This window comes from Strix uralensis, chromosome 14 (genome assembly GCF_047716275.1).
Source record: "Strix uralensis isolate ZFMK-TIS-50842 chromosome 14, bStrUra1, whole genome shotgun sequence".
Lineage (NCBI taxonomy): Eukaryota > Metazoa > Chordata > Aves > Strigiformes > Strigidae > Strix > Strix uralensis.
In genome coordinates, this window is record NC_133985.1 from 3,905,296 (window position 1) to 3,930,359 (window position 25,064).

The 25,064-nt window shown below is 49.9% G+C and overlaps 1 protein-coding gene across 2 annotated transcripts in view; it reads left to right on the top strand.

Moving 5' to 3' along the window:
* PCDH1 (protocadherin 1) overlaps window positions 1-24,803 on the top strand; it is a 53,207-nt gene extending 28,404 nt beyond the window's left edge. The window contains exons 5-6 of one of the 2 annotated variants that reach the window (XM_074883925.1): window positions 21,857-21,899; window positions 23,856-23,984. In XM_074883925.1, the coding sequence (XP_074740026.1) occupies window positions 21,857-21,882 (26 nt within the window). In that variant the 3' untranslated portion in view covers window positions 21,883-21,899; window positions 23,856-23,984. Of the gene's footprint in view, window positions 1-21,856; window positions 21,900-23,855 lie in introns of both variants that reach the window. The other variant, XM_074883924.1, reaches the window with a different exon arrangement.
* Window positions 24,804-25,064: the final 261 nt, after the last annotated feature.

Sequence of the window (25,064 nt, forward strand, 5' to 3'; positions counted from 1 at the left end):
GTAAACCCGAGAGCGACGTGTCCTGCCTTCATTGGGCCCTTCAGGTCACCTCCTGCTTGGGTCCACCTTAAGCTGAGAACCCCACCAGAGGTGTCTGCAATCTCACCGCGGGAGAGCTGGCTTTCCCCTGCCCTGGCGCAGCTTCAACCCCAGTTCTGCTCCTTGTGCTGCCTCTGTGCTGCCTGCCTGACTACCCTCAATGAGCCCACTCCCCAAGCTGTCTTCGCTGGCCAGCTTAAGTTGCTTCCTTGGACTTGGCTCTGGCTGTGCACATAACATCTACTTTCCTATACCTGCTGCCTTCTGTGCTCTTGTACTGAGGGGAGGTTGCAGTGGAGCTGGCAAGTTCAAAGAAAACCTCTGGGAGGGAAAAGGAGGAGATGCAAAGGGTCTCCTGAAGTCTCCTCCTACTTCTGGGAGCACTCTTGACTTTGGGACAGGTCTGTATGTGGTATGAAAATGGCTGAGAGTGTGTTCAGCTGGTCTAGGGAGTTGCAAACCTGCTGGGTCCCCCTATTAAAGAACACATGGGCCCTGGGGTAATTTGTCATCTTGAAGGTCTAGTGGAACATCTCTTCTTTCTTGCCAGGTTAGTTCCTGGAGTAACACTGGAGTTCCCTATGCTACGACCATTGAAGCAAGGCATGGTGGTGCCAGGTCTGGCAGGGTTCTCAAATCTATTTTTTGCTCTTGCAATATGAGGCACACTCCTGTCTAGGAGTGTTGTGCAGATCACTTTCTTCCCAAGAGTACTGGCCAGTCAAGTGGGAAGAGCATTATGGAGAGGTTCCTGGAGTCCTGGCATGGGATGTCAATACTGGACTTCCCAAGTGCCCTTGACTACCAGGCTGTGCCTCCAGAGAGGCTTGAGGGGCATGTGAGCAAGGACATGCCACATGGTTGTGCTGAAGGATATAGTGGGGCAGTGATGATGATGGGCCTGAAAGAGGAAAGTTTGAGACCCTGAAGGTGGAAGGCAACCCAGAGATGATGAGGGAGGATCAGGGCTAAAAGTAGAAAGAGGAGAGAGAGAGAGAGAGAGAGAGAGAGAGGAGGACCCGGAGGGTCTGCAGCAGGAGATGGAGGGAGAGAGGGCTGCCTGTAGTCCTTGGGATGTTCATTGTTAGCCCGATGGGGATGACCAGACCCGAGGAAGGCTAGGGGACACTGCCCAGAGCAGTGGCTGTCACAGGGACAGAGCAGCCAGGCATGGCTCCCTGCCCACAGCATCACAAAACCCAACCTGCCCTATAAATTGGGCAGCTCCTTCCCTTTGCACAAGAGTCCCTGTGTATGTTCATAGCTCAGAAGGACAGAAATCACCACACACCCATCCATGAACAAATCCACCTGTGATACAGACATGTGCAGAGGCTCCCAGGGGATAACTGTGACCCTGTTCTGCTCACCATCCCCCAGCCTGTCCTGGCTTGGCTCCCTTCACGTGGCAGTGGTTGGGAAGTCAGGCTCCAGTGCCTCCAGCAGCTGTTCTGACCTATATAAACCAGGTTCAGTGCAGAGGCCATGGCAGGCCAAGGCTCTGGGGAATTCACCGGTCAGTCCTGGTGCTCTGCAGATAATCTGGCAAAGGCAGTTCAATGAACTTGAAGGGCTGGGGTCAGGGTTGTGATCCCTTAAGCAGACTATCAGGGGACTCTAGCACCAGGCTAGGTGATGTGGAGATTAGGAAGTACTGATTGTGTTAGATCAGTTCATCAGAGTTGTGTTTCCCACGATCCACCTGCCCGAGATGTGGCACATCAGACCTCTCTGTGGCACAAAGAAGACCTCTCCATCTTGTTTGTCCAGAGAAGGGTAATGTCTTGCTTCCTGCAAAGAGTCTCCAGTGATGTGGGACCATCATGACCTTTCTGGGAACTGTCCCACCATGCCCTTGTCTTGGCATTTGCAGCTGCTTGAGCAGCACCAGCCCCTCAAAGAGATCAGATTATGTTTTTTGTGAAGCTGGGAAGACTAAGCCATTCTTGACCTTATATTAAACTGAAGAGATGAATTGAATCCCACACATCCTATCTTGCGGCACGAGTGCAAGACTGACACGACTGTGCATTTTCTAGGCTTTCATCTAGTTATAAATATCCAACATAACAGGGCTTCCATTGCTTTCTCCAGGAGATTATCCCTGCAGCCGAACCAATCTGATAAGCAAGTATGCAAGGCTATTTATAGCATTTCAACTGGAAGACAGATCCATGCCTTTTCTTTGTAGATGGTTCTTCACTTGATTAACACACATATCAGTGTCCTCCTTTTTTGGACACTTTTTACTGTGCAGACTGCAGTAAAATGCTGTATTGCAGGGGCTGAGCCAGGTCCTTTTCAGGAGGAATTACGATGTTTCTGATGAAGACTTCTCCAGTATCTTGGCACTGATGTGCCAGCTCCTCAGTCATCCCAGGCATTTATCATCCCTGGTATTTTACCTAGCTGCCCACTGTTTCCTCCCCAACATTTTGCCGTGCTGTTATCCACTTCTGTGGGTTACACTGAGCTGGGAACTGAGCTTAGTCTCCCACTTGGCCACCCGTTGCTTTTGCTAAAGACATCTGCTCCCCCTGTATCACAGATTTGCTTTAGTTGGAAGGAGCCTGGGAGTGATTCTGCTCTGCAGAGGATCTGCCCTGCTATAATGCATGCAGAGCTTGCATTATGAAAGTGCCAGTCTCTCTCCATTGATGATGGAGAGAATTTAGCAAGATTACAGGACCAAATACGTGCAATTTAGGAAACATTACATGAAGGCAGGTTCACTCTGTCCCTGTGTGGTATGAAGGTACCTGAGATGACGATATACTGGATGAAGTATTTCTGAATTACGTTCTTCAACCCACAGAACAGGGGCAAACATGTAATCTGTTTTATCCCCATTATTTAAAGTGGGGACCTCGTGCCATTTTTAATGCATGTCATTACAACCCCGCACTGAATATGCAATTAACAATCATCTCATGAGCTTTCGCAATGCACTTGGTGCAGTAGTATCTGTACTTCACCGATGTTAATGAGTTTATCCTCTCAGCTCCCCTTCCAGGGAAGAAATTCCACTATAGGTGGGGAATGAAATAAAAAATTATAATCTGCATTTCTGAGATGTCTGCTAGCTTTGGGTGACCCCTGGATGAGCTGGCAGCTCCTTGGTCTGCTCTTTTTGGAGGGCGAGAGCCACCATATCATCCCAGTGCTCCTGAGCCATGAGGCAGGTCTCCAGCTGCTCTTGGACAGCAAAGCTGAGGCTGCATCGGCTGCCTCTGGGCAGCTGCTGACGTACGAGGCATGAGCAGCATGGCTTTGGGACTTTGTGGCAGAGCTGGATGTAGACCTCTCTCTCCTGGTTTACAGCCATAGGCTTTTCTGACAAGACCAGCCTTTTTCTCATGGTTTCCTACCTCCTCTGTACACCTCAGCACAGCTTGAGCAAGTGAATTGAGATACCATTTCCAGAATTTGACTGCTGGACTTAATAAAACCCTTTCAGTGCAGATTTTTCATGGTTTCAAGAAAGATTGGTAGATTGATGCTTTGTAAAGCCAGGAGGAGCAGCTTATCTAAACCCTGCATGACAGGCCATAAAATTTCACCCTGTGATTTCTGCGTCTCACCATGGCTGAGCGGGAGCACTCCTTTGAAAAGATCCCATTTTGATAGCAGATTGCAAATGGTGGCAAGTGTGCGAGACCCCTGGTGAGCCCTTCCAGATTCTGTCTGCCCCCAGTTTCACAAGCCTACACTTAAACTCTGCTTAAGGTACTCTAGCTCCCATTTCTTTCCATTGAATCTTACGATATTAGAAGACACCTGACTTGATGCATACTTGTAGATCACATGCAAGCAAGTCAACATTTAAAGTTCTCTTTGATACACTCAAAAACTGAGTCAAGTCCCTTACTGTGAGCAGAGCCAAGGCGAGACATTTTGGCAGCTGGGTCTCTCTTCCTTTCCTCCCACCCTTCCTTGTGCTCCTCCCAGCCATTGCCATCTGCTCGTGACGCCACCACAGACCTGCAGACCCATTCCTGGGCAGCAGCAACATCTGGCACATCTTGGATGTATGTGCTGCTTTTTGGCAACCCTTGCAAAGGCAGCCTGGGGAGATTTTTCCCTCCTGCTCCCCTTTGCTACACTTCTGATTATAGTTCAAGTCTTCTGTTCCTTCATAGCATTTTTTTCTCTGCATGATCACCAATTTGCCAGCAACCTTCTAGCGGTGTGGATGTGCCCAGCTGATAGCCCACAACTCTCCAGCAGCACTCAGTGATATCCACAGTAGCACGAGGCACAGAGATAATGTGACTGCTAGTGTTTGTCTTCATAGTCTCATGACAGGCATGTATGTCCATCACCTGCAAGCAGAGCTGCTTCTGGCTGGCACTGGGCTGTGTGTGCACCCTGCAATATCACAGCACTTTGAGAAGGTGTGTGGCTCAGAAGAGGGCTCCCAGTGGTCCCTTCTCACTGCTCATGGTGATGAGGTGGATTTGCAGCAGTGGATAGCCACTATCTCCTGTCTTCTGCTTAGTGTCAGTCTGGTCATGAGCTTCTTTTTAAGGTTCTCCCTGCTATTGTTGTTCAGTTCCTTCCAGCCAGCAGACGGGACAAAAAAAATTACTTTCTGTCTCTTCCTCTGGCAGAGTGAAGTCTCTAGATCTTAAAACCTATTCTTCTTTTTTTTGCATTATCTTTAAATGTCCCTTTTGTCTTGATGAAAGTGTTCCAGGCACATGTTCAGTCTGCGGATTTTTTTTCAAACGTACTCCGCAGCATTTTTGCTTTGTTGCAGAGCGCTGAGGAATGCTTTTTACTGGGTCCCCGTCTGGGGTGTGGGACTCGAGCTAGCTCTGCGCCATTCCCGGTCAAAGGCCTGTGAGCCCAGATCAGTTGTCTGGTACACAGACCTCTTCTGTTACTGAAAGATCTTACACCTTGTGGGAGAAAACTGAAGGTATGGTGTAGGATAGGATAAATGCTGCTGTCCATGAAATCAAGAAAGAAGGTCCTTGGCTGTAGACCAGTCTCCCATTTGCTGACTGAGAACCAGCAGGTCACGCATCTGACCAGCTGAGGACCACTGGGTTGGGTCTGACTGGTGCTTAGACACCTCTCTAGCTGCAACATTGTGGGATTTTTTTTAACTGATATGCAGCCCTTTCCTATTTAACACTGAGTGTTGACATCAGGGCTGGAATTACTTATTGTAGATGTTTTGTCATTACCAGTAGTTTCCAAGTCCTGCTCTTGTTTAGGGTATGCATAGTCTCTGTGACAATCTTCTGCATGAAGACTGCATGTCTACTTCTACAAATTATGTCTGGGTTTCTCAGTGATCTTCAGCTCTACAGACATCTGCATTTCTTCGTAAGAAATTGCGAGCTTCTCCACTTTCTTCACTTAACATTGGTTCATCCCCAAAGACAATTTCTGATTTTCCTAATCACTGCTGAAGAGAGATGTGAGAGAAGATTTTTATCACGAGAGACAACATCCGACAGATTGCAAATGGTCATGGATTACACCATCTTGGTTTCGACATGCCATTTCTGTATGAGCTGTAATTTCAAACTTGTTCTCACCCTATTTCTTATTTTCCGTATTTTCCAGCAGCTGTGCCTGGGTAAATTCTCTCTTATGAAAGAGCCATTCAGGTCAGAGCAGTTGTGTCATGCCACATCAATCAGGTCACCTTTCTTAATTGTACCGAGGATCCCAGGGTAAACAGCATACGGCTGGTTTTACTTCCCCAGACTGAGTAACAAGTACATTGCTACTAGCTAGAGAGAATGCCTTTAATCCTCTCAAGACCTTCTAAGAAGGATGCTACTTGGTTCAGACGTCGTCCAAAATAGCTTTAATAATTTATTTGACAGTGTCTTTCTTGTCTCAGAGGATTATGAGGTAGTACACATGTAAGATTGTCCTCAAGTTCTCCAAAGATCCTTAGCAGATTCTGGACATCTCTAGAGGAGTTATTTGAAGGAACCAAATTTCCCTGTTGAATTCTGATTACTTTTTTCACCCCTTCTGTCCCTGAACTGTGGTTACATTACATGATTATAAAAAAATCTAGGCAGGACAGTTGTTCTGAGGCAATGCCCAAGAGACAAAAAGCTTTATATTTCAGTAGGAAGGTGCCTTCTCTTGCAGAATATATAGGTCCCTGTGGCTATATGCATGTCTCCTGCATTCAAGATTGGGTTTTTTTTGAGTTTTCTGCTATTCCTTGTGATCCTGGGATGGGATGTGACATCTTCCATTCCCTCTGGCAGGATGATGGAAATCGGTGAATGTCATCTCCCTTCTTTTATGTCCTTCACATTCTTCCTGCTTTGAACCTACCGGATGAAGAAAATCCTGTCATTTTTCTTAATATTTATTCTTTCTTCCATTTGGAAGCCCTACCCAACATGATCCTCTTCCTGCACTGTCATGAGTGCACATCTCAGGGAGGTGACCCTGCTCTAAATTTGCTGTTTTATTGGGCAATACTGCAGAGACCACAGGCTTGGAGAATATGCTGAAAGCTAGCCCAAAACTCACCTTGCTTTTTGGAACCACTCTGTTCGCTAGGCGTGGTCAGCCCCACAGCAAACTTTGAGACTTTTCTTATAGCAACCAACTGCAAACAGATGGGAGCATATAGTTTTTGTCTAAAAACTATAAACGACCTTATGCAGGGAAGTTGACTTCTATGCTCCCAGGGAAAGGAGGGCTTCCCGGTCTTCCGGATGAGGGAGATGAAGCAACGTCATGTTCTTTCTCCAGTCCAGGGCAGGAACACTTTCCGCCACCATTTCATCTCAGCAGGCCTGGGGCTGGGTCATAGCTCTGACCTGGCAGGACATGCACTCCTACTGTCCTAGTGACACCAAAACAGGGAACTTCACCTTCCAAGGTGGCTGACACTCAGTCTCCACAGGACTTCTTAGGTTTTTTGCTTTTGCCTGGCAATGGCTGAAAATGTCCATGTAAATGGTCATGCATAGCTATTCTTATCTGGACCAAATCTAAACACACCTTCTTGTATAAAGTCTCTTTTCCAAAGAGTAGTTTATGTCATCCTCAAACTATTCATGTTCAACTCAAGTTTGCTAAACTGTGTTAAAGGAAGAGGCTTTCAGATTTACATCCACAACAGGAACAAGAGGGTGGTTCCCTTCTTTGTTTGTACCATGTTGCTCTCCAGAGAGAACATTTCCTCAGAACGAGGGGTTGGATGAAGCTCCTTCAGACTCGTCTTTTGTCTTTTCTATAACATTTTAAAATATGCATTTGGACAGGGCTTGAGACCTGGTGTCCTGCCTTTGGACAAGGGCTCTGGAGCAATTGCAGATGGTCCATGTGACATCCATGGGGAAGAGCCAGCAACTGAGTTATGAGCATTTCTGTTGATGAACCTGTTAACTACAGCCAGCACCCCATGTGTTTTGTTAGCAAGAGTGCCAAAATAGGCAGCTCCTCTCCTCTGTGTCTTGGTTTGCTCATCCCTGTCCCTATGCCATGTGCTCTGTTGTGCCAACACAGCTGTTTGTCTGGCTGCATGGCGAACTGGACTGGGGAGCTGATCAGGCTGAAGTTTTGCTGGATCACTTTTTTTTGCCATATTACTCTCCAGTCAGAGCAATTTTCCTAACCTGACTATTCTGTGGCTCCACAAAGAGATGAGCTTGCAGAAAACAGGGATTTTGTAGAAGGGCAGTGAGCAGCCAGATGAGGTTGGCGTTCATGTTTAGAATACGTCTAAACCAGAAAAAGCGACCAAGTGTAAAAGCAATAGACAACTAGGATCCCTCAGCAGTGCCAGACTATTTGTTGTTTTCACAGACCTGCTTCCTTAGAAAGCTCCTTTTGAAGTAATTTGACATGCCATTTCCAGCTCCTGTATGATCTAACTCAGTGACTTCCCCTTTATCTGCCTCTGAATGCTCCTGAATGTCTCTATAAACCTTCCTGCTTGGCAGTTCCTCTTCCCATGTAAAGGGACCTGCATTAGTGTGGGATTTAAACTTAATGCTAGGGAAGCTTGTGAGGTCTCCCCTTTGAGCTTCTTGAAGACTTCACACTGCATTTTGTTTCTCATAAAAATAGCATGTGCCTGAGTTTAAAGGATCGGTCAGGTGTAGATCCTTCAGGTGGAAAATCCCTCTCATGGGCATGAGATAGAGGATAAGGGATTCATTCCTGTCCCCAGTGAAATCAATGTGAGCTTTGCTATTGAGACAGGTCAAATGTCAGTCTCAGTTGTTCGCTCTTCCCCAGGATTTTATCTTTTGTGCTCTCAGTATTAATGAATCTCTCTTCCTGTCTCCTTCCCACAAGCTCTCATCCATCCTGATTTGAAGTCACCTCCATTAAGTGGTTGTAACGCTAGCTCTTTGCTTTACTTGCAGAGAGGACACTCCATAAATCTAACATTAGTCATGGCATCTGGCGAGAGATACCAAGGATAGGCTGCTTTGACTCAGAGGTTATCTAACCGTATCAGCCCCTGCGTTTGCCTTTCCTTTCAGAGAGCTGAGGTTCCCCTGCAGGAACCAGGGCTCATTTCATGTCAGCTGATGCAACCATGCAGTCAGCTCAGGGCCAGTGCTGACACAACAGAGAAGCCACATAGTGGTCAGCTCCTTCTTCCTGGGGCAGTGTGGTTGGACCTGGGCTCTTTTTCCAACATCTCAGCCCTCTCCCCAGTCTGAGCAGGACAAGAAGCTTTCAACAAGCAGCAATGGAGGAAGCTTATGTGCTTTGGCTGGCAGGCTCCATTTTCCCAGGCAGGCACATCTAAACAGGTCTTGGAGGCGTGCAGTGTGACAAGTTGTCTGTGTTTGTTGAAACTGGAGATGACAGTGGGATGGAGAAGAGGCTGTGCCTTTGCATCAAGTACAAGGCTTCCCAGATAATCTTTGCAATGGGCTTCAGCCTCACTCCTCTTCGGAAAGGAGGGCTGCACTTCACTGATGGAAGAAGGGGACTGCCCAGGGTCTGATGGATACTGACTCCTACATGGGTGCTCCTTCCACCACTGTATCACTAAAAACAAAGACCCAGATCTTGTTCTTGGACTTTGAAGCCAACTGCCCCAGCACAGCTTATGTCTACTAGGCTAAACTCTTTCAGTCAGTGTTGCTTCATCCATCCTGTCCATTGAGAAGGGTTCCTCCACAGTGCTCACCCCCAAACTGCACCAGGGCTCTTGTCTGACAGACAGCTGCTCTGAACCAGGTGAAAACAGGCTAACCTCAAAGTGAGCTGGACAATGAGAACAGTGCTTGTGGAGGGTCTTGGAGATGCTTAGATTTACACTAAGGACCCATACTCCAGTGTAAGAAAGACTGGCATTATCAGGTTTATCTTATTTCACTTTTAAAATCATTTAGGGTAAACAGTCAAAAATGCCATGAGTGGGGAATAAATCAGCTTATATGGCTCATGTATGAGAGAATGTGTGCCTCTACTTTAGTCTATCTGTGTTCGTATACTTATTCAGATATAAAAAGTAAAACATTCTTACATGGATGGCCATAAACCCTCTGTACAAGAAACACTGTGCGAGGCTGAGGAAGGGATCCAGCAGGGAAGAGCAGTATGCTGGAGTACACAGGCAAAAGTTCATAAAACCAGCAATTCTCAAACAGTTATATGTCCATGTCTGTTTTAAAACAACCTTGCTTGGAAATGAAAAAACAAGGAGGCAGTGAGAGAAAGGAGAGGGTTAGGATATGGTCTTTGTTCAGGGATGTGTCAGAACAGCATGTTGTGTTGTTTTATAGCTGCTGAGGAAAGAGAAGATGGAGTAGGGAATGTAAAATGACAGAGAGTGAGTAGATGTGATATTTGCCTGATGTATTTTGCTGGTAATTAGTATAATACCAATTAGACATAAGTAATCTTTTTTTCTTCTTCAGCTGTATAAGTTATTGCTTGAAAATATGCCAACTAAAACCAAGATATTAAACTTGGAGGGGTATGGAGATTTCTGTTCCTTGAGGATCTCTAGATGAAATTACTCAGACAACAGGGATCTTGACAAAAGCAAGACTTATTATATCTAGAAAGAAAATGAATAAAAGCAAAAGAAATTGTGTATTCCATGTCTAGTGTCTTGCTGCTTATTAGCCACACAGGAAGGGGCACCCACAGAGATGCAGATAAATCAGTGAGAGAAGGCAAATATCTCGCCTCTCCTGAAAACAATGCTACTTTGACGTTATTGTTCACCCTATCAGTTTCCCTCAGCAGGCAGATCCCAAACCCTTCCCGTGTTCAGGAAGTTCCCCGCTGCAGGTAAACCCTGCTGCCCCCACACACTTTATTTTTCATTCTCCAAGCCCTGTTTTGTCTCTTTGCTAACTCACATCATAAGACACAGGACTCACCTTGTTTTGCCTCTTGGTCCCTTGGGACATAAACCTCCTTAATGATGATTAATGGCTTACGTCAGAGGGTCAATTGCTGATCCCAGACCTCTCAAATCACAGATCCTTTTGAGGTCTTTACCTGTCCAGTTCTGGGCTGCTGTTTCGAACAAGTACACCGCTGCTTTGCTCAATGCCACACACATATTTTCTATTGCTATGGACTATGCATAAGAAGCAGACCTGCTATTACCATCTTCTCCCTTTTGAAAAAAAAACTGTAAAAATTATGCCCTTGGACTGATTCTGCAAGTTTCCATACATCTCTGTTGGACCATGAAATCAAAATCTTCTCATGATCATCCTGCTGTTCCCTTGTGTCGTGCTTTGGGGGTGACAGAGCTGGCAAATCCCCTTTGCCAATCTGCCTCTAATGCAAGGCGATGATGTATCCCCGTTGTCCTGCCAGGATGTTAGGCAGCAGGTTTAATCCTCGCTTGTTCTTTAAAGCCTGTTTTATTCATTCTGCGCCTTTAGGACTGCCTCTGGCGGGTCTCCCTGGAGTGGTGCAAACTTTATTGCATCTAACCTCCAGCAGTCTGTAAACTGCAGCACCCAGGGGTAGCTGGAGGTTGATATTCCCTATTGGAAATGATTATCCTTTTTCCCACTCTCCCACAAGAGCACCTTTCTGCCATCCTAATAACAAACATAGGGCAGAGCAATTCATCAGCATCTGGGTTTTTTTCCTGGGCCTTCCAAACAAACCATAACCAGTGTGCCCCGTTCCTAATCCTCCCCATTTGCATCAGCACACTGATATCCTCCTATTTGTTCAGCAAACTGCGTTGGTGTTGATACTTCCTATTTTTACATGAGGTGGTGACTTCTCCCTGGCTGTGGCCATCAGCACTGCAAATCCTTTCAATGCTTCAGTGGGGAATCATGCCAGCAAGATGGCAAGTGGTTCAATTCAGAAATGTTAACCACCTGGGTTGATTTCTTGGCATGTATTTTGGCTGCACCACAGGAAGATTTGACCAGTGCATATGCCGCTTCTGCCATGTGCCAGCCACAGAATCTCTTCCCATTTAGCTTCCACTGCAGATTTTCAACCTCTGAGCCTGTGGGTGTTTGAGGCATCAGTAATGTGCATTTTCAGCTGGGTTTATGGCATGTGTCTTCACTGCAGAGAAATGGGCTGGGTAGTTCAGAAGTTTGGGCTCTCCTGCTTGGGCTGCTCTTGATCTTTGAGCAATCAGCAATCAGAGACCCTCATTTGGTGTTGGATCATTCCTCCAAATTTTCATGACCATGCTCCCAGTCTAATGCTCACAAAACTGCTCTATGCTCATGTGCATTTGGTTCTCTGTGGCTGGGTGTGGTATTCGGGTCTGTGTGTGCATCCTCCATCAGCAAGCAGACATTTCCTCCTCAGGGCAGTCCAGGAGCATCAGCTCTGGATTTAGTGCCCATCCCCGATCCTTCAAATATCCACCACAAATTTCTGGCAAGGATCTGGCCTCTTCCTCCTCCATGTCTGCATTATGGTTCAGGCAACCAGCACATTTTTACAATCAGAAAAGACTGTACAAAAGCTGAAATGACAAGTGAATGTGTTCACTTTACTCTTAAGCAGCCTAGGAAAGATCTGTGGAAAGAAAACAAAGCATATGCATGCAAATCCATACTGTCATTTCCTCTCCCAGTTTCCTTGGGGTTTGGCTTGACTCTCTTCCAAGGGCTCTTCCTTCTCTCCTGCTCTTCTTCTCTCCAAGTGGTCTTTGTTTCCAGATCCCCTTGTTGAGGCAAGCCCTTTTCATAAAGTTGTGATTTCTTTTGTCAGTTAAACACCTATGTGACTTCAAAGGCCTTGAACAGCACTTTGCTGTGTGGCTACTGGCCCCCCTGCAAGAATAATTTCCCCTGATTCATTGTCCTGCTAGTGAAAGATTATTAAATTGTTGATGGAGCTTGACAATGGTTTTGTTCAAAGGCAAACATGCGTATGCCAGTTCTTTTCTCCTTGACACAAGAGCTTTAATACAAGCGTACAATGAAAGGCAGCCACCAAGGAGCAAACACAGAGAGTGCTCATAAAACCAGACCAGTATTCCTAAGTCCCTTTGCACATGAACTGGTGCACCTTGCACCTTGCACTTCTAGGCTGCGCATGTGGCTACCCGCTTGCTCCCATCCGTCACAAGCCCATAGGTGAGGTGAGAAAACTGGTCTTGCTGAAAATTAATTTTTAAAAAAATTAAAATATCACGCGTTCATTCTTACTCATATGATTAGGACACTAGGAGGATTGAGGAAGTAGTGGGTGAGTGATGGTGGGAGAGGACCACCCTTTCCAGGAGCAGTGGAAGGGTTGTACAGTGTTGGCATAAGGCTGAAACAATTGCTCTATTTGTCCTGCTCAGAGCTTGCCAAGCACACACATACATCTCCCAACCACGCTGCGCCTTTAGAGCAGCTTTTGGAACCTGCAATGAGGATCATTATATAGACTGCGCAGCCTCAGGCTGCTTGACATTTTGTATTATACAGACTTATTTTCGATTGCTTATCACTTCAGCAGATTTCCAGCACTAAAGCTTAAATTTTCCATGCTGGGTTTCCCTCAGGTTGATTTCTTTTTCTTTTTTTCTTAAGTTTTAGCAGAGGAGTTCCAGCTGTTTTTTGAGAACAAGACATGTTGTCTCAGTCCTGCTAACAAACTGGTTATAAGAATTTCTTTTCAAGATCTATTAGCTTAACCATGCTTTGGAAGAGAGGTGTGGAATTGGTCATGGAAGCTGTCAGCATCAGTTGGGGGTTGTTTGCCCCAAAATGGCTGAGTCTCTCATTGAATGTCGCCAGCATGCGTCCCTGCATAGCTGCGCCCACACACTGTAGTGTGGCCTTCAAACAACAGCATTTCTCAGGGCTTATGCATCCTTGCCCTCCCTCAGAGTCCTGGAGCTTGCTGCAGTTGCTGTTGCTTGATGGATATCCCTCCTCTTGCTTGATGGCATCCCTCCTGGACGTGGCCTTTCCCCAGTACTCTGGGGGTCCACAGTTTTCTTTGGGGTGCTGGGTACTGCATGGCACGGGTTGTTCCTTGCCTATGGGAGGGCTGAGCATGGCTTGCGCTGCCGCTGAGGCACGCAGCACGCATGTGCTCTGGTGTCAGGGTGCTCCTGAGCGCACCTTGCCGAAAGAGCTGCCTTGGGGCAGGGCGGGGAGTCCAGGGTCCTGTTCCTGCTGGGAGATGGAGCTAGCCTCTAGTGCCTCCCAGCCTGCCTGTGGTGGTGGCAGCTTTCTTGGCTCACTTCCAGGCTGAGATCGTGGATGTCCATCCAGAGCTGAGAGGACCCTGTGTCCCCTCATGCACAGCCCTGCAGCTGGCAGACTACCGCTGGGGCTGGGGCTCAGTCCCTCGCTGCCCTCCCAGTCCCCGGGCTGCCAGCACAAAGGCACTCTTTCTTTATCTTTTTCTCCCTTTTACTGTCCTTCCCGGGGCATGTTCCCTGCCCTTCTCCCGCTTCTTCCCTGGCGAACTGGCAAAGGTTGCCTCAAGCTCCAGTGCCCTCCCTGATTAGCTGCTGCCAGGAAGGGAAGCACGACTGCAGCTTTAATTAAATGATAAGGGCAGAGCCCCGGAAGTGGGGAGATAAGTGCAGCGGTGTCTGCCACCACACTTGCCCAGGCTCTTTCTAATTAGCTTTGAGAAGCTCTAGAGAGGAAGATTAACCCTTGGAGGGAAGCTGGCTGGAGTGGTGGGCTGCAGCAGACAGAGGGTGCTGAGGCCAGCCCTAGAGGTGGGGGGCTGCAATTCACCTGGAAGCATGTGTGGGATGTGGGATGGAGGGGACCCCTCCATGCACTCCTCCTGAGCTCCATGCCTGAGCAGAGGAGCTGGGTCAGAGAGGATTAGACCCCTGCCTTTCGCAGGCTCAGGCACAAGGTAAAGCTCAAGGATTAGCCACTCAGGTTCCTTCTGTAAGAAGCATTTTCTGCTTTAACACATTCTCTGCCTGGCACCTGTGGGGTGACCTGGGGCATGTGGGGTGCTGCCCTTGCCCCCCCATTGCTGCCCAAAGGCTTTCAGTGCAAGCCCCAGCCTCTGGAGCAGTGGCAGGAGCACAGGGCACAGCCATGGGACAGGTCCCTAGTCCCGTCCAGAAGCCATGATGTGTCTCAGTGATGGTCTGAGAGGGGCGGAGGGAGATGGGGCAAGAAGACCACTTTATGTCAGCAACCCATAACAATATGGACCAGGAACTTCCCAGGACCTGGTGCCACAAGGGCCGCAACCTCGGCTCTCCTGCCGTAGATGCAGCAGACCCCAGCTGGAGATCTCTGGAGGGCTGGGCAAAGGCACCTCAGCTGTAGGCACCCTGTAGCTCAGCTGGCGCTTAGCCAGAGCTCTCACTGGCAGGGGTGGCCTGGCCCCTTCTGGTCACCCCGTCCCATCGGCTGGCAGCACATCTGTACCCAGGGCATGACAGGAGGCTCTGGGCCACGCATCCATGTGTTCCTGGGGACCCCATGTCTGGACAGGGGGACAGGTCAGCCCCATAGACCCAGGCTGGGACCCCCACTGGGAGAGACTGGGAGGAATCTTATGCATGGGAGGCATCTGCAAAGACAAGGTGAGGATGTGGAAGGAGCAATTGTGTAGGTATTTGGGTAGCAGGAATGTGCATACAAGGCATGCATGAGCTGACAGCCCCTGGGGATAGCAGGTGGTGTTTGGCTTTGTATTTACATAACCGTCATTAGCCCTTGCAAGAGAGGACTCAAAAGCCAGAAGAGCCTTGTGCTCTGACCTGCCCCTCCTCTTTGGGCAGGAGGGGAAGAAAGGCTGCTGCTCTGCTGGCCACAACTTGTTAAGACCTTTGTGCACTCCTGAAGGTACTACAGGAGATGTTACTCACCTGGGCTGGATATTGCAGGAGCAAATAATGAGACTGGGAAGATGGTTTGGTTATTGCATGGTTTGGTTTGGTTATTGCGTGACTCCTTGACCTTTCTGGTGGTGAATTTCTGTTGTCTGTAGGTGTCATGAGAAGTTCTTGGTTGGCCAGAGGACAGTGTTTAGATATTATAGGAACTGGGATTTCATTTTGGAGCTAGACTTACTGTGTTTTATGCAATGCGGGTGAAGAGGATTGCCCAGTAATGCTCATTACTTGACTTTGTTTTCAGTGGCTTGAAGTTTTGGCAAACTTTATCTGCAAGGACACAATTTTTCATAGTGGACATGTGCCACTTACCAAATATTTTGAAAAGTGGCAGTGAAATCTGTCCAGATATTTCACTTCCGAAAGGAGGTAGGAAAGGAAATTGTCAGGTTTTTTTCTCAGTAGTAAAGCAATCCCCCTACCCTCCAGACCCAGGCTTTAGAGAGGTAATTTTCTGTGATCTCTTGACCCTTTCATTGTACCTTTCCCAGTTTCTGCAGCTTGTGGGGTAGAGTTTCACTGGCAAAGCCTCTTCTTCCTGAAAAGCTTGTTATATCTCCCAGGTGGTTCTGTCCTCTCCCCTGGAGGCACAAAGGGACCCTAGGGAAAATATTTTCCACCAGAGCATAATTCTGGTCTGCATCATGAGGCAGACTTTCATGAAACGAATTAAGACTTCATGAACAATCCTAATTTTGGCATTTCCTAACCTTTGAACCCCATAATCCTATTAAGGTAGTTCTTAACATAATTATTCAGTAATTTAATGTATTAATTCCGCTTTTTATAGTGCAGCGAAGGTTGAAGCCCCACTGTGCCAGGGTAGGAGATCATGTAAGTGGCACCACAAGCACAGAATCTGTTATAGGGGGATTGAATTTGTTTTGCTGGATATCTCAGGGATTGCAGGGAAGCCAGGGGGCAGATAGTGCTTTTGGGAGTCTTGTGGGTGCCATAGCCTGTTGCTGAGCCCTGTGAGCTCTGCCTGGTCCCTGCAGGAACACGGTCAGTGGCCAGAGCCATCTGTCTGGGTGCCTCTGCTGCTGGCACAGGGTCCGGATCACCTCCCGTTGCTGTGACGATGTGACCGTGGGATGCCTGTGCTTCCCAGTCAGTCTGCCACTGTCGCACAGCCGCCTGCAGTTTGCAGGCATAACAGCACTGGGAAGGTGGTCCCTCAAGCTCCAGCTACAGCGAGCAGGGGAGAACATGTCCTCTGGGAGTCTGGGCTCATGCCCTCGCTGCCAACCAAGTGGTTTAGCACTACCTGTGCTGGTTGAGGCTGAGGCTGGTGGGGGCATCTGTCCACATTAATTACATGCTGGTTCTGCTGTGATACCCTGGGCAGGATCTGGGAAGTCGTTTGCTTTGATGCAGTTAGTGTGTGCTGTTGCAATATACTCCAGAGGCCATGGTTTGATCCACACGTGCATCTGGGGGCTGACAGGCCATTAACTTTGGAGCAAGCTCTCTGTACTGGTGTTTAGATACTATTGTTTAGCATGAGGGGAGAGATGCTCAGTGCTGTAGGGTCTGGGGGAGATGACTGTGCACGTTATATCTCTTGACTCTAGTGCCTAGGAGAAATCCATCTGTGTGCTGGCATCAGTCTGAGAATCTTCCTCAGTATTTATTGTAAGAGCGGGTGTTACTCGTTATTGCCCTGAGAGCTGTAGGTGTGGCGTTGAACTGCAGTAACCACCTTTATGGGCAGTGTCGGGTCGATCTCAGATACCAGAAGCCATCTGTCTGCGTGCTGTAGTGACGGTGTTAAGTTTGGAAAGCCATCTGTCTGGGTGTTGTAGTGCTAGAATTGGTCCCCAAAGCCGTCTGTCTGGGTGTTGTAGTGCTAGGAATGGTCCTGCAAACCGTCTGCCTGGGTGTTGTAGGGATGATGTTAGCTCAGTCTAGGAAAAATAGGGGCTGACGTGGACTGCAAGGAGCTCTCCGTTTGTGTTTTCAGCTTCCGATATTTCTGTACTCATTGATCTCTGGAGCATTGCTGTGGAAATGGGCAGCAGTCCAGCAGCCTTCCCCAAGGCCTGGAAAGTGAAATTGGTGTTGTGCTTGTGCTGCTCTGGAGGTAGAGGGCTCTGGTCACGTCCAAGTGTGATGTGGGAATCAGAGGCCAGAAAGGAGATGGACTGAGGAGCTGCAGAAGGTGAGCTTGCTGCTCTGGTGCCCTGTGTCCAGAGGGTGGGCATTCCCTGATGGGGATAATGCACTGGCTGTGCCCACCTCATCTGGGGACCTTGAATGGGGACCTTGTGCCTGGGCTTTGCAAAGGAGATCATGGCTCCACAGCTACCTACAGCACAGCTCCCCTCTCCCAAAAGCCTCTGCAAGGGGAAGATGTGTTGGGAAGGAGCCATTGAGCTCCTGTACACTAAAGGAAGCTCACGCTGAGCTGGCCAGGAGGGCAGAGGGTGTTGAGCATCTCCTGCTGACAGTGTGGGGAGACTCCTCCAGGCTGCTGGGTTGGGCATGCTGCTGTGGGGGAAAGGCATGGAGAGGGGTAAGTCAAGGTAAGCAGTGCTGGATGTAAAGTCATGAAGAAAGGAGTAGAATAGAATAGAATAGAATAGAATAGAATAGAATAGAATAGAATAGAATAGAATAGAATAGAATAGAATAGAATAGAAGTAGCAACGGGGCTGCCAGTATAAGAAAACAATATAACAATGGGATGTTGGGGCACACTATCCATATAGCTGTACTGTTAGGGTGCAGTGAAGAGAGAACAGCCCATGAAGCAATGGTGCCTGGAGGAAGCAGCACTGCAGGGGAGTGGTATCTGGAGGGAACAGCACTGTAAAACATGGTACCTGGAGGAAATGGCACCATTAGAGCAGCAGTGCCTGAAGGGAAGACAGCAGTGGGGGGAGACAATACCTGGAGGGAGCAACAGCACAGAACACCGTGCCTGGAGGACGTGGCACTGTGGGGGACCAGTACCTGTAGGCAGTAGCGTTGTGGAGGAATGGTGCTTCCCGGGAATGGCGCTGCAGGAGAACGGCACCTGTAGAGAGCAACGCTGCGGGAGAGTGGTACATTCGGTGAGTGCGCCGGGGGGGACGGTACCTGTGGCGGACGGCGCTGCAGGGGAACGATACCTGTAGGTAGTTGCGCTGTAGGGGAGTAGTACCTATAGGGAACAGTGCCATGGGACAATGTACCTGTCAGCAGTACCGAGGTAGTGGAGTGGTGCCTGTAGGGAACAGCGCTGTAGGCAATGCTACCTGTAGGTGTAAGCACTCCAGGGAGTGGTACCTGGAGGGAGCAATGGTGCAGGGGAATGGCACCAGTAAGCTATGGTGGAGTAGGGGAATGGTGCCTACTCTCAGGAGCTGTGCTGTAGGAAGGGAGTCATTGGAAAGAGCAGCGCTGGAGAGGCTGTTCCCATTGCATAGATGCTGTAGGGGCAGGCAGGGAGGACAGTGCTGCTAGGATATGATATCATGGGAGGTCACCACCATAAGGGATGTCCCAGGAGTGGTCTGCAGAGCCCTGAGGGCTTGATGTGGGAGAAGGGGTGTTTCCAGGTACCCACACCAGGGCAATAGAGGTGGTAAAGATGCCTGTACTGGAAACACTGCATCCTTCCCTGGCTGAAAGACAACCATTTTGAAGAAATACCTTGCACCCCAGCCCTCAGTTTGCAGCTTGGGGCGTGCTCCACCCTTCTGCCCCCTGACCAGGGCTAAAAGAGGTTCAGTGCTTTTGGGCTCTGAACAGGGGTAGGTGGTTGAAATTACCGTGCTGCCAGGTAGGGAAGATGAATCTTTCTGATCTAACACTTCAGGAAAGCATCCTGTTTTACCTCCAAGCTGCTCTTCCCACACTGTCATATTCCCCATTTCTCTGTACCACTGAACCTCTCCGGTCACTCCTAGCATGTTGCACTCCCCTTCTCCTCCCTTCTGGGCTTCTCTGCATCCTCTGCTGTGCTTTGCTGTGTCACGTCCCCACAGTCCAACTGTCTTCCCTCCCAGAGCTGCTCCACTAAATCCCCTCACCCTCATCTGGCCCCCCGTGCTGTATCATCCCTGCTCACCCAGCACTGCACACCACACAGTGCTGATGTCTGACACGAATGGAAGACAGGGAGAAGCAAAGCAGACCGCGGACATTGCAGTTGATGGCAAAAAAGAAGCGGCTGAGGCTGGCTCTCAGCCTCTGCTTGAAGCTATCTGGCTTGCAGTGGGCGACTGAACCTCTGCACATCTACTGCAGGAGGTGGAAGTGCCTGCTGAATGAGGCTGCTTGCTTTTGTCTCCTGTCTAACAGTACTCAAGTGCGCTGTTGAAATCCCCCACTAAGAGCAATAATACTATTAGAGGAGCCTTTGCAAGTGGCTGCAACAGGATGTGTTCCTGCACTGCATGGGGATATATAGAGAAATAATTAGCAGCGGCACCAATATGTGCCTCCTCCCGGAGGAGACAGCCTGGCACAGTCTCCTTCACAAAGAGCAGAGGTGCCCTGGATGTCAGGAGATGAGAACAGCCACACCAGCATTGAGAACAGAGCCATGGCTCGAGAGAGCTTCCCCTCCTCCAACCAGAACAAGGGCCCAGGGTGCATCTCTGAATGCATCTCAGTGTATAGCCCCAATCGTGCCCCCTTTTCATCTGAAAAGTTCAAAGGGATGCGACTTTTACTACCCCGCATTCATTCCTATGCAATGTGCTGAGGCAGCTAACAAGAGGATGCCAGAGAAATGCAAAGCTATAGAAAGGGGGGAGCCAGAAGACTGAGGGCTGTGAATGTGCAAACAACCATGCAATCCTCCTGGCTGTGAAGTACAGACTTCTGGCATGGAAATGCTGATAACAGGATGGGCCAGCCCTCCGAAGGAGCACAGTGAGAGGGCAAAACTCAGGAAAACACAGCAGCTGCACAGACATAGCTTTTACTTTGCATGGCCAGGATGCCATGGAGGAATGAGATGCTGGAGAGGGCATGGCCATCCTCTTCATCACCTGGGAACTTTGTCAGATTTCAAGAGTTTAGAGTCACAAAACTGCATTCCTGGGGTGGAGGAGGGATCTGAAATCCCGAGCACACTTCGTAAGGTGCAGTGGGCACCTCAACCCTGAGATGAGGTTTGGGCACTGCCTCCTCACCATACTGCAGGGCATCCAGAATCAGCACTTTGTGGGCAGAATTTCCACCAGTGTTTACCCCCAAAGAAAGATTTCTGCTTGTCTGCGGTGGCACATCAAAGTCCCTGAACCACCATCATGTGCTGAGAATTAGGCTGTAGGGTTGTGTTTGCTCTAAATCACAGCTATTCAGGAATTACACCCTGCCCCGTTCCCGGGCTCTTAAAGCAGAGCGGGTTGTGCTCATGGCACATAATACACTTCTTTAGCAGCAGAGCTCCGATGCCAGCATCTCACTGCAAGCGAAGGGACAACGCTGGAAAAAGGCTTTAATGCCAGAAACAGACAATGGGAAAACCAGAATAAAAGACCCTGAACACAGCGTTCCTGCTTGATTCTGTGATTTCTAAGCTGCCATTGGCACAAGGAAATCACCATAGCTTTGTTCACTGGAGAGGTAGCTTTTATTTTGGTCCTGCCAGTACCCTCCATAGACTCAGCAAAGCACCTTCTGCTAGAGCAAGAAGTGATGGCACTCATCCATTCCCCATCCTGGGAGCGCGCCTCTTGAACAGAAGTGAAAGACAGTGTAAAGCAACCTCAAACTGACGAGGCTGGTGGCCAGTGGGGCATCCTGCTGTCCTGAGAGGAAGACCTGGTGGATCATCTAGGACACAGGCTCCAGGCTCTGCTTTGACTCGCACAGAGTAGAGATGAAAACTGAGCTGTCTTGCCTCTGGTTTCGTATCTTGCTTTCTATCTGTAGCTAGGAGAACGAAATGAGGCAACTTTCCACATGCTCAGGAAATAGGACAGCTGGTCTGTGGCCAGCCCTGAGAATGACCCTAAAGACATGCACTGGCAAGCTATCCTTTCACACTGGCCTGTGCGGGCATCTTGTCCCTTGTGATGCTTGGGCTCCTGCTTTTGTACCCTGCAGTGTGAGCATGGCTGTCCCCTGCACTCAAGTTCATTTGAGTGTGGCCGTTTGTGGTGTGTGAGCACGTCAGTGCACATCCAGCTGGGCTGTATTTGTGTGTGTGTGTGTGCACAGTGCCATGTGATGCACTGCCCTGGTCCCTCTGTCACAGGGGCTTGAGGTGCCACAGGACAGGTGGCTTCAAGCTTTGCCGCAGGTTCCCATGTGAGTCCTGCAAGAGCCAGCGGGCTCCAGAGAGGCTGGGTTAAGGCTGGAGAAACTAGTGAGAGGTCAGCAGTGGTGGCCAAGCAGCCTCAAGGAGGCTGGAGCAGGGCCAGGAGAGGCCAAGGGACTCCTGAAGGCAGTGGGTACCAGAGGGATGCTGTGGGGCTCAGTGCAGTGTGACGGGGAGGGCTGGCAAAGGCTGAAGGGTCCAGGAGGATCTTAAGGGTGGGTGTGGAGGCTGGGGGCTGTGCAATGATGTGACCCTCTCGTCCTTTTTCTGCTCCTCATTAGAGTCCCCTGAGCGGAGCAGGCTGTGAAGGGGGTCTGCGCTGAGGTATGTCCTTATGGCTTCTGCCAGGATATCAGAGCTTACGTGTGTGCCAGGGGACGGGACACAGGAGGCGGCTCCGAGCACAGGGAACAGCCTGGGTGCCAGAGCCTCCGCAGGAACCAGGGGGAAAAACTGGGGTGCCTCAGCCCCCAGAGGAGCTGAGAATCTGGGATACAGTCACTGGGGGTTGTTCTAGGGCAAGATATGCTGATGCACTGGTTTGCTGCTAACTTTGCCCCTTCTTCCACGCCCATCCCTTTAGCTCTCACTTATGACCTTTGTCAACCATTCCTGGCATTGTATGGAGCCTTCTCCTGCAGAAACCTTCCTCACATCCCAGGGCTGTCTGTGTGTGAAAGCTGTGCCAGGGTGATTCAGGGACGCCTCTGTCCAAGAGCCCTGAACTGGTGGCAGGAGGGACATGCTGACGAGTGCAGAGCCCCAGCACGATGTGAATAGCTCCGGTTTGCTTCTTCCCAGGGCTGAGGGAGTGCCAGCATGTCTGTCCTTTTTTTTGGGAGGAGGGGATTATGGGTACCAGTATGTATCTGGTGGGAGGGGGCATGCCCTGAGCTGGTGAAAGCCCCATATGTCTCAGGTCCCCAGAGCTCATTAGTATCTGCCTCCATCAGTCTGCAGGGCTGTTTGTCAGCAATGCAGTGGAGCGAGCTCCCGGATGGAGAGATGGAGAGGACTTCTGTGTACCAGAAGGGATGTCTGCAAGTCAGAGCAGTCTCAAGGTCATGAGCAGCCCTCCCCTTTCATCTCAGCATTAGCACCAGGCTTGACCTGCAGCAGGTGCTTGTGGTAGTGAGCAGTGATGTGTCCCAGGCAGTGGCAGGGGGCTATGCTGTGCCCCAAGTTGGGGTAGATGGCAAGGAATGACTTGTGTCTGGGATGGCTCTTGGAGGGACACTCACCTCTGCATGGAAATGCCAAATTTCAACCTTTGAAGACTCATGACAGGTACTCCCTGTGTAAAGGATGCATGGCCAAGGCTCAGGAAAGCCTTGTAGTGTCTGGGGTAGAGGGTGGCTGGCATGTGAAGTCACCAGACCATGAACAGGTGTAGCTAGTGGTCAGAGTTTCCAAGCTATGCCAGGACCAGGGAGATACTGATGCCCTCAGATACCTGGCTCTCTCAGGGACTGGTGTTTGGTGCACAGAGAGGCTTGGGCACTCCTGGGACAGGGACTTTCGAGTATCAGATATGTCTAGCCTCTCTGGGTTTGCCCATGTGTACTTTGCTGTGCTTGGGTATTTCAGGCTCCGCAGGAGACCAGCCGATGTCTGAGGACTTCTGTCTGGGCTTGGGGTTCCTGTTGATGAGTACCTGCGGAGGCTTGCAGGTGGCCTGGCATGCCTGATGGTAAACAGGGCAGGACTGCCCAAGGATGGTGCTCAGGAAACATGGTTGTACCTCAGGGCAGTGTTAAGGCACTCTGTTTAGGGCAGTTCCCTGTCTCTGCATGGTGAAGCTGTCAGTGCTGGACCAAGGGAGTTCCTGAAGCCTAGCAGGGTCCAGGTGGTGCTCACAGCTGTGCGGTGATGAGTCCAGTGGCAGCCTGTCTCCTGCTGTGAAACCCCTCCTGTGCAATGCTGGTGTCCAAAGAGGGTGGGCTCAGTGAGCTCTGGCCTGTGTTCTGCCTCCCTTTTCTGTACACGCACACACTGCAGGGAGGATGTTTGTCCAGCAGGAGCTGGGGCTGTGAGCTTGGACGGGAGACATCGGCTGCCAGGAGCCTTGGGTTCACCTCCAAGCTCTGCCTTCACTCCCTGGGTGGCCGTGGGTCTGACTCCTTGGGTGGCCATGGGTCCAGCTGTCCCTTCCCACTGTGGAAGGGTGCCGGTAGGACGGAGATGTCCAGGTTCTGGAGCTCGTCCCTGTGCTCCACCCTCATGTCCTGAGCCGGTGGTACGTAGGTGTGCGTAACGATGCTCTCGCTTGCTTCTCTGCAGATCTCCGGCCTCTGCCCGACGTAGCCATGACTGGGACCTGTACCCGGGAGTGCACAGAGTTCGGCCACTCCGATACCTGCTGGATGCCCGGCCAGTCCTCCCCCAGCCGCAGGCCCAAGAACGCCCTCAAACTCTCCACTTTTGTGCCTTACCAAGACAGAGGGAGTCAAGAGCAAGTCGGGAATGGCAGCCCCAGACTCTCAGAAGAGCGCAGCACCAAAATGGCCAACCTCCGCCTGCTCCCCACGTACAGTGCCTTCTCCAATAGTAGCCATGAGCCCTGCAAGGACTCTCCCATGGAGGAAATTCCTCTCACCCAGACCTCGGACTTCCAGCCAGCCACCACCCCCTCGTCCCAGACCACCAAGAGGGAGATATACCTGTGAGGCTGGGCGTGAGGGGCAGGGAGCAGACGTGCTTCTGAGGCCAGCATCCAGAGGAACATTTTAAACTTCAATGCTTTATCGCTCCAGCGGCCGGTTCTCCAGGCAGTGGGCTCTGCGGACAGCAGGGCAGGGCAAGGCAGGGATAAGAGGAGCACCTTTTTAACCCATTGTTTCCTGGGGCCAGGGGGTGGGTGGGAAGGATGAAAGCATCCGAAACCCGATTTCCGAGCACTTGTGGGTGCATGTCTCCGAACTGCTGCGTCGCCGGGGAGGGCTGGGCAGGCTCCTGGTGCGGAGGGCACGGCTGGGGAGAAGGGCTTACGTACCAAAGGTCCACGCAGAGCTGGTGGAGTTCCTGGGGCATAGGACGAGGGGTGTCCCCGCACACGGGGAGCGAGCTGCCTGTCTCTTTGCTGTAGACTCCTGTAAATACGAATCTTAGGAATGACATTCAAGTCCTGCCTGATTGAAACTTTTTATTGTCCTTGAAGCAAAAGACCTTTAAACAAAAACAAAAAACACAAAAAAAAGGAAAAAAAAAAAAAAGAAAACAGAAACAAACCACAGGGAGCAAGTTCCAGCTTTGAATGGTTTGCTGCGTGGAAGAGCCCGCGGGAGCGCAGCGTCCGGCCCACACTCATGTTCTATATTGTAAATAGAGATGTGACCAGTCCCTGAAACAGCAGCTGGGGAGCTGGAGGAGAGGGGCAGTGTCCTAGCCGGACTGTAGGGACATCGCTATTTTTCAGCCTGGATCTCTTTCTGAACGTTGTCACTGTGCCCACAAGCTGCAGGGTCCCTAGGGACTGCCCAGTGCCATAGG